General features: G+C 41.0%; 1 protein-coding gene across 1 annotated transcript in view; it reads left to right on the forward strand.

Moving 5' to 3' along the window:
• The window catches only part of PGGT1B (protein geranylgeranyltransferase type I subunit beta), a 41,753-nt gene that overhangs the window by 29,032 nt on the left and 2,665 nt on the right, over window positions 1-10,056 (forward strand). The window contains exons 5-6 of the mRNA XM_018559845.1: window positions 119-251; window positions 6,745-6,790. Coding sequence (XP_018415347.1) covers window positions 119-251; window positions 6,745-6,790 — 179 coding nt within the window. The remainder of the gene's footprint in view (window positions 1-118; window positions 252-6,744; window positions 6,791-10,056) is intronic.

Here is a 10,056-nt window from a genome sequence, read left to right on the forward strand (position 1 = left end):
GTGTCCTGTAGGTTGCAATATAACCCAAAGGTGAAGGACCTCCTGTGTCCTTCAGTGGGCTCCAAGGAAACAATTTTGTCATGATTTAAAAAAAAACAACTCTTTTTCTTGCCTACAGTTTCTGTGCAGTACCAGAGGGCAGTGAGAATGACATGAGGTTTGTGTACTGTGCTTCCTGCATTTGCTACATACTCAATGACTGGTCAGGAATGGATATGGAAAAGTCGATTGAATACATTAGAAGAAGCATGGTATGTACTGTTTGTTTGCATTTGTTTTGTTTTTTTCACTTTATTTTCTGACATACAGTGTGATATTTTTATTCCAGTGGTTTATCCTCATTATAAAAAGAGTAATGAATATAGTGTACAGAGAGGTAGTCAAATCTGGAAAATGAATTGTGGGTGTAGAGTAAATGCCGAGACTGCAAAAAGTCACATAAATATGCCGCTTGAACGGTATGAATATTTATGTTACAGTAGTTTGGTGAGGATGGATAGGATCCTTATTTTATTTATCTACAATGACGCACTCTTCTGAAATGTGATGTTGGTGTGCTACTTAGAAGATTGAAGAAGAGAAAACATTGCAAAGGAAAGACTAAAGGGAGAGGCAAATGATTGCATGGCATTGTTTTCCCAGTTTTCTCTCTTGCTCCTCCCTTCTTTCTTCCTCAGGAGGCACCCCATTGAACCACTGGCTAAATTGTATGGCATGGGTGCATCACTGGATTGGCTGAACAGAATTACAAGCAATTTGAATTGGAGTGCATCTGCACAAACTGTATATGTCTTTGGTAGAAATTCTGCTTTAAGGAACATGTGAGCACCAGAGGCTAAATGCATTTTTGTCTGAACCAATTCAAATTGCAGTTATTAGAGGACACTATGGAGTACCAAGGGTTGGGGTAGATGGTTGCAAATGTATGTAATTCAACAGCCAATCAATCAATGCACTATTGGCCCGCATGCAATTCAAGCAGAAAGACACTTTTCTTCCATTCAACACATTTGGCTGTGATCGGTACTTGATACTTTGTTCACATATGCTTCAGTGTATTGAATTATAGCGCTGAGATTTATTGGGAATATTTTAACATTACTGTGGCCTGATGGTTGTGTAGGCGAAGTTTAAGGGTTAGGTTTTGCGCTTCTGTTTTTAGGGTAGGTTCATGGTAAACGTTTAAGGGTTGGGTTAAGAGTCTGGCTTTGATTCAATGAAAGGTTTAGGGGTTAGGTTGGCGCTAAGGGTTTTTTGTTAGTTGTTAAACTTTTCTAACTGAAAAGTAATTTTTTTTTGCATAATAGTTTTACATTTTGGGTATGTTTGTTTGTAAATTTAATTGGCACCAAAAGTTCCGCTTCTAAAAGTACTGCGCCTTACTGACAACGCCAAAACAAATGTGCTAAAAGAAAGGCTGGGATTTGCTCGGTCATTCAGCAGTTTAAGCCCAGGAGAAGGCTTTGAGCTGGGTTATACATTTTTTACCAGTAGCCCACTCTCTCCGCAGATTTAGTTCAAATAAGGACAAGGCAAAAATCAAAGGGCAGCTATGGCCTATCACAGGGAGAGAAAAAAAAGGCCTTCCTGATCACACAAGGCTGTTAGATTGAAGATGAACTTTATTTATACATATAACAAAGATTAATAAAGCAAGGTATTCTTGGATTAAATGTTTTTTAAAGGCAACTAGTGTAAGTGCTTGAATTTTACTTAATTTCAGCCTCTTTTAATCCAGCAGCACTCAGACTGGGAGAGGGAGGGGCAGCACTGGGAGCCAATCAGGTGAGCCGCATGCAAATATCCTGACAAGGAATAAGCTGAGAGCAGAGGGATGAGCTCATCGGTCTCCTACTGCTTCAGTGTCCTGTCAGCAGGTTGGGCGCAGGGTAGTATCAGCAGTGTATTCCTTTGTAACAAAGAAAGTGGATTTAATGGAGTAATCCTCTTAGCAGTGCTATATGGCAGAGCTGTGTAAATCCTAGGACATGATGGACAGACATTCAAATATTTTGGCAGGTAAAACCACTGCCAAATAGGTTTTTTATTCTGAGTATTTAGATGCTCGTCTGCAGTTCAGCTTCATTTCTCTGGTTAAAAAATGACATGATATCTTTTGTAATCATGACATTAGATGATAAATCTTCAAACCCAATTTTACAGTTTGTTATGGATTTTGCCATTGCCGTTTTCTGTGGAAGGGTTTTCTACAACTTGGTGTAGTTCCACTTTTGCAGACAGATTTGGGAAAACCCCACTACGGTTTTTATGTGTTCCATTAACACAGCATACCGAAACAGGTTTTGGCAAGCTTTGATATAGCCTTTAAAGTACTTGGCGCTCCTGTTTAAATATTCAATCAGTACGCCCATTAAGATTTGTGTTCAAAATTTTTACCCAGACACCTGTCTCTCTCAAACTCCCATTGCTTGCTCTCTGGCGTTTCTTGCAGGTACATTAAGGCTGGGTTCCCACCTAGGCGGTTTTCCACGCTTTCGTACTCCCGGAAAACCGCTCAAACAGGGAAATGCCATTATTTTCAATGTGTATGGTTCCCATCTGTGCGGTTTTCCGCGAGTACGAACGCGCGGGAAACCGCCCTACGCCCAAAGAAGTACATGTACTTCTTTGGGGCGTTTTGGTCGGGCGGTTCCATTGGGATACAGCCAAGTATCCCTCGGAAACGCGCGTTTTTACCGCGAATCGCGGTAAAAAAAACGCACGGGAAACGCGCATATTCAATTCGCCCAGGTGGGAACCTAGCCTAAAGAGGAATTAGACCCACCAATTTAATGTCTACCAACAGTTACTTTAAAGGCATGCCAACTGTCAAGGTTGCCAGTGTGCTTGCTTCAGCTCTCAACCAAACTTTCAAGCCCTCAAATGGCTGGTGTCATAGCTGATCACATCACATAGCACCATAGCAACTGCAATCCAAATAGAGGCTAAGATGGCATCTTCGTTGGCTGTTAAGGATAGGATGGTGTAGTTCCACTTTAACCCTCCAATGCTCCTTTTAAGGGTTCATAACCTAAATAAACGAGATATATTGACCATCAAGGACCAATTCCTGATATAGAGAGATACACTATATTGCCAAAAGTATTGGGACGCCTGCCTTTACACGCACATGAAGTTTAATGGCATCTCAGTCTTAGTCCGTAGGGTTCAATATTGAGTTGGCCCACCCTTTGCAGCTATAACGGCTTCAACTCTTCTGGGAAGGCGTCCACAAGGTTTAGGAGTGTGTCTATGGAAATGTTTGACCATTCTTCCAGAAGCGCATTTGTGAAGTCAAGTACTGATGTTGGATGAGAAGGCCGGGCTCGCAGTCTCCGCTCTAATTCATCCCAAAGGTATTCTATCGGGTTGAGGTCAGGACTCTGTGCAGGCCAGTCAAGTTCCTCCACCCCAAACTTGCTCATCCACGTCTTTATGGACCTTGCTTTATGCACTGGCGCGCATTTCTATCGGGTTGAGGTCAGGACTCTGTGCAGGCCAGTCAAGTTCCTCCACCCCAAACTTGCTCATCCACGTCTTTATTGGCCTTTCTTTATGCACTGGTGCGCATTCATGTTGGAACAGGGAGGGGCCATCCCCAAACTGTTCCCACAAAGTTGGGAGCATGAAATTGTCCAAAATGTCTTGGTATGCTGATGCCTTAAGAGTTCCCTTCACTGGAACTAAGGGGCCAAGCCCCCCTGCACCAAACTTTACACTTGGCGCAATGCAGTCAGGCAAGTACCGTTCTCCTGGCAACCGACAAACCCAGACACGTCCATCGAGTTGCCAGACAGAGAAGCGTGATTGGTCACTCCAGAGAACACATCTCCACTTCTCTAGAGTCCAGTGGCGGCGTGCTATACACCACTGCATCCGACGCTTTGCATTGCACTTGGTGATGTGAGGCTTGAATGCAGCTGCTCGGCCATGGAAACCCATTCCATGAAGCTCTCTACGCACTGTTGTGCCAATCTGAAGGCCACACGAAGTTTGGAGGTCTGTAGCTATTGACTCTGCAGACAGTTGGCGATTTCTGCGCACTGTGCACTCCATCATGCGCTGACCCCGCTCTGTCATTTTACGTGGCCTACAGTTGACCGTGGAATATTTAGTAGCAAGGAAATTTCATGGATGGACTTATTGCAAAAATGCAACCTATCACGGTACCCCGCTTGAATTTACTGAGCTCCTGAGAGGGACCCATTCTTTCACAAATGTTTGTAGAAGCAGTCTGCATGCCTAGGTGCTTGATTTTATACACCTGTGGCCATGGAGGGGATTGCAACACCTGAATCCAATAATTTGGAGGGGTGTCCCAATACTTTTGGCAATATAGTGTATATTTTGCATCAATCTGACATTAATTGTTTAGGTTACTTTACAATAGGGGGGGGTTATTTTGCTAAATCACCACTAAATATGATCTATTTTTCCCTGGACTAAACAAGCCTAGTTATTTCAAACCTTTAATTATACTTTTCATCCTCTTAATTTGGTTGTCTTGACACCCTTCTTTAAATCTGATATGCCCCTATCAGATTTAAAGAAGGGTGTCAAGACAACCAAATTAATAAAGTATAGTGCCCAAAACAATTATCCATACTCCAGTACTTTGCATGTTATCAGCACTTGTGCCACATGTTTTCAGCTCACTTTTCATTGTTTCCAAGATTTTATGTACTTTTGCAGCTGCCACTTTTCAATGAGTTTAAACATTTTGTCTACCAAATGCCATATTATAATCCGTTTGTGAGCAGGATTCTGCGTCCGGTCAAAGCACCTGGTGACCTGTGTGAAACAAAGCTTTATACCTGTGAGGCTCTATGAACCCTGCGGGTATCTTTCAAATGACTATTCTATCATTTGAGCCTGTAAAAACATTAAAAAAACTGTGCAAACCCCAGGGAGCGCTTGTTCTGCATTAGTTATGCCTTATTTATACCAAATTTTCCATATGGCAACACATTTTTGGAAGTCTCTTTATCGGTATTCATTGTATACACAAATGATTTTAATTCCACGGGTAGTGTATTGAAATTCTGCCTACAAAAACCTGTTAAGTATGCAAATGGGATGGCGTTCTCCTTTTTTTTTATGTTGCTGGATCTTTGTGTTTTGCATTGTATTTTCAAAAGTAAAGGTTAAAATGACACTTCTTTTGAATGCGTACAGTGTTGCATTGTTTCATGTGATGGAGACAGAGGGTGGTGTGTGGTCATCTAGTATTTTCATAAATTACATTTTGTTACATGGTTCTGTGTTTACTGGGCTGTAATTTGCAAGCCGCTGTAAAGAAGTCCTAGGTTTGGAAATAGGCTTACATGGTCATGATTTGCAAACCACTCTTGTGCTCTATGTAAATATTTCCCACAGAACAATGAGTATTTTAACAATGAGTGTTTTATTTAGCCTTGTATGCATCATGGTGGATTTGGAGCTTGTTTCAGTGAAGTTTACGGGTACATATGCTTCTGTTTTGGTGAGCGTTTACAAGCGCTGTCATAGCCAGAGATCAGCAGCTTGACATGGAGCTTGATAAAGTTTCTGCCATGCATGAGCTAGCCCAACAGTAGGAAAATTCCATGTGAGTTTAAAGGTTAAGGGTTGGATTTATAAACAATTCAGAGCCATTTGTCATGCGCAAATCTGAACACTTCTACTGTGCAAATGGAAGCAAAAATTAACATTCTTAATATATATTCTTTCTAGATCAAATATAATATCTGGAAAATAGCACATTATGGCCACTAGATTAAGCTGAGGAACATGGGACATAAATACTTATTTCTTATGGTCCTCAGCGCCATCTAATAGCCATAATGTGGTAATTTCCACATATTACATTCAACATGCGACCCGAAAAGAAAATATACTAAGAACATTTGTGTTTACCTCCAGTCACACAGAACAAACATTCAAGAGTTTTGCAGGACAAATGGCTTTGCAAACCGTTTCTAAATACACCCCAAGTGTGTGATCGGCGATTTCATATTTCCTTTCCAGAGTGGTTTATGAGCTACTTACTCATGGCACATATGCTTCTGCTAAACTCCTCCTTAAATTGCCATAATTACATGTATTAAATGAAATGGGGCAAATTTTTTAACAATTTTCTTTTAACACATTTCAGTATGATCTTGTGTTTTTAAAGTATACCTTTCACACGTAGTCAGTCAACGGAAAATGAGCCCTCCTCTCCATAGTAGTTTCATTGTGCTTTTCAAGGCCTCAGTCTGCTAATGCTACTATCTGCGAAACCTGAATTAGTGGGTATGGGAATAACATACGCAGTTCACCTCCATCCTACAAGGAAGTGCTCGGTGTCCCAGCAGCCTGTTGTCATGCCTGTACATTGGGGCATGTCAAGCTGTATGCAAATATTGGGTCTCAGAAAAGTCAGTCTTTGGATATGTTTGAGGGTTGCAGTGGCAGATTGAGATTACAAGCAGGTACTGTGAACGTCATTTGTTGAACCAGAGGTTGCATGCTATGCAGATATGAGATCACTTTGCCTTGTCTAACACGGTGATGGGGGTGTGCTTTAGGGCTGCAGCTAACGATTATTTTCATAATCGATTAGTTAGCCGATTATTAAGTTAGCTTTAAGAACTTGCAAATTAAGTTTCAGTACATAGTTATAAATGTTACAGAAAATGCGTTCGAAGATATAGGAGTGTTGTCCTTTTTTGCTAAATGTCTTTTTTTGTATTTTTCTTTTCTCCTTTTTTTTTCTTTTCTCAGTCCTATGAAAATGCACTTGGCCAAGGAGCTGGCCTGGAAGCTCACGGTAAGATTCCTGTACTGATTATTCCACGATTCATTTGTGATTTCATGTGCTATATTCTCTCACGTCCTATATTGCCTGTTTGATATATCTGTGGAGACCTTAAAAAAGGAACAGAATGCTGGAAGCTGTGCTTGAAAAAGGCAGGCAGGGGGCGGAGGACTGGTCAATTAGTATTGCTTATGGTCGGTATGCAGATGGTCTTTGCCCATTACTGATATACCATACCTTGTTCTGTACTGTGTCTCTATGCGGAGGCGGCCATCTTGGTAGAGGTGGGTTTTGCTTCTTTATGTCAGAGCCTCCAGCAAGGACCGTAAGCAGTACAGTAATGACATTACCAGATCTCAGTCCAGATTTCCTCAAGACTAGCAGTCAGAGGCAGCAGTGCCTTAGATCTTACAGTGCAGCTATAAAGCAATGAGCCTGAAGGCACGGGCGTCCCTAGGCATACTCGTATACCAGGAAGTGCTCTGCTATTTTTCAGGAGGAACTCAAGCCAAAAGGCACATTTTTCAGGTTACAGTTTTTAGGCAAGGTTTCTAGATTATTATTATTATACAGGATTTATATAGCGCCAACAGGTCGCGCAGCGCTTTACAATATAAGGAAGACATTACAATCACAATACAATTCAAGACAAGATGGTAAGGAGGGCCCTGCCCCTGAGGGCTCACAATCTAATAATGGGTTTGGGTTGGTTTTAGTTTAAAGTTTTTTTTTAATTAAACAAATTACAAAAAGGACTAAGAAGACAGCACAGTACAGGTACCCTTTTGTAGCTGGCCTCATCCGAAACTTGGTATTGCTCTGTCCAATAAGGCATGATTCATTTCTATGACTCGTTCCGTTCTGTGTATATACATTTTAGCCTGAGCTATTGATCATTGGAAAGCATTGGCTTTATACAACATCTGGGAAGGACAAAATTGTAATATGTGAAAAGGACCCAAATGAATAAGAGATTACATATGTATATACAGTGTTTTACATTTCACAGAGATATTAAAAGTAATATTAAACGCTTACTCTTTTTTTCAGTAACAAATCCAGATCAAACATACATTGCCAAGCAAAATATTTCTATAAAGTTTTGCCCAAACACTTGGCCATCATGTTTCCAGAGAGCTCCAACTCTCTCAGCTCGGTTTCCCTGAACTTCCTGTCCAGTACAAGATCACCGGCGACAGCAGTCTCCAGCAGCTGCTTATCTACTAGCTTGGAGAAGGGGGGAGGGAGGAAAGAATGGTGAAGAGCAGGGCATTGAATTGCCTTGCTGTGCCTTTGTGATTTTGGAGACGCACAAGGGTGACTCCATAGGTACCTGCAATGAAAAGGAGCCACCCTAAAACAGTACATCATGGCCAGTGTTTAGGGGGCCAGTTGATTTTGAGGGAAACTAAAACAACTATTTTAAACCAGAAGAAGCTGCATCCATTGTAAGTGATTTGATCAGCATTTGAAATATATCACTTTACAGTAATTTTCTTTCAGCCCTGTTTTATAATTGAGCATATACAGTATGTTTAATCCCACAATCCATGCCTATTGCTTTTGCCAGGATCTGTCTGTAATCATTTACTCTCCTCTGACATGATCTCTTAGTTAGATCAGGAATGTTGTCATTGATGTAGGGCCATTTTTTTTCTCAGGAATTCAAGCATAGCAAGTGAAATGTGGGAATGTCATTTTTTTTACTGCCCTGCCAAGGAAGCTAATCATTTCATTTGTCCAAAATTGGAAATGTGCTGTCCGTGAACAAATATCCAAATAAGACATAGTAACTTCATTTTGAAAAGTTGCCCATCTGTGTTTTCTAAGGAATGAGTAAAATTAACTATGTCCTGGCATCACATCTCTGTGCCTGTGGTGCTACACACGGCAGAATTGCTATCGTGCAGCTGTGGTCCCATCACCATTAATTCAGTGGCTATGGTATTCATATCATAGCATTGTTCATTGTCTGTGGAACTACAAATCCCAGCTTTTATATTCAGTGTATTTTGTCCTTAATTAGATTTTATTGCAGCTTTTCTCAACTCTGCTTTTAAATTACCCTCTAAAATGTCCTGATTTGAAGGATATCCTTAAAGTGACATTAAACCCTCAGATTTTTTTAACATAAACCAATACTGTAATGTGTGCCTTACTGTAATCCATGGTAGTTTCCCTTCTCTTTGCTGCTCTTCCTTTTAAATCCTCATGTCTTCTCATGCTTGGGGAAACTTCCCTTTTCAGCTCAGGGCCTCTTCCTGTAGTGCTGGCTCAGGTTTCAAGCCTATACAAACGGATACACAGACACCATGTATCCACTCCTGAGACAAGGCAGTCTGCTGCAAAACAGAAGTTCTGCCCAGCATGAGAACAGATTTAAAAGGAAGAGCAGCAAAGAGAAGGGAAACAACCATGGATTGCATTAAGGCACACATTACACTATTGTTTTATGTTAAAAAATCTGAGGATTTAATGTCACTTTAATTTTGCAAATCAGATTTAATGTGTCACTGCCTAGTTAAATCTTTAAATTGCATTCAAGTACCTTACCTATTAACAAAATTGTATCTTATTTGTGTATCACTCGGCTGTAGATCCTCAAATCATCTCTGAATTGGTGCTGTCACTGTCCTTCCTTCTGGAGGGTGGCTACTTTTGTTCCCCATGGTCCCTGTGTGTGTTGTAAAGTAGCCACCACTCCAAGCTCGCTCCTGTGATGGACTACAATCATGTTTAGTTTACTAATTTGTATTGAGATTGTAGTGCATCACAGGAGTGAGCTTGGAGCGGTGGCTACTTTACAACACATACAGGGACCATGGGGAATAAAAGTAGCCACCCTCCAGAAGAAAGGACAGTGTCATCATGAATTCAGAGAGGATTTGAGGACCTACAGCCGAGTGATGCGCAAATAAAACACAAGTAATGTGTGGTAATGCCTAATCACATGATTGCACAATGCTCAATAGTGTTTGACTTATCGCTACTACCTGCTCCTTGTGTAGCTTATACCATAAGGAGCCATTTGTTCTCTAATTAATCACTGCCAACTTTAGTAGCATAATGTAGCTACAACCAATATCCTGTATAGCCCTAGTTTTAGATTTCCTGCTCTTGTGAAGGTTGGCTCTAACTGCGTCTTTGTTCACCTTCTAACATCTATGTGGATCCTGAACAGAGATGGTGTGATCTGTGCAAAAAGTTGAACAGCCCACTGTTGGTAATCACTGTAGCATCTGGGAACTGAACTTATGTAGTTGATTATATCCCCCCCC

This window comes from Nanorana parkeri, unplaced genomic scaffold (genome assembly GCF_000935625.1).
Source record: "Nanorana parkeri isolate BGI_ZX_2015 unplaced genomic scaffold, ASM93562v1 scaffold417, whole genome shotgun sequence".
Taxonomy (NCBI): domain Eukaryota; kingdom Metazoa; phylum Chordata; class Amphibia; order Anura; family Dicroglossidae; genus Nanorana; species Nanorana parkeri.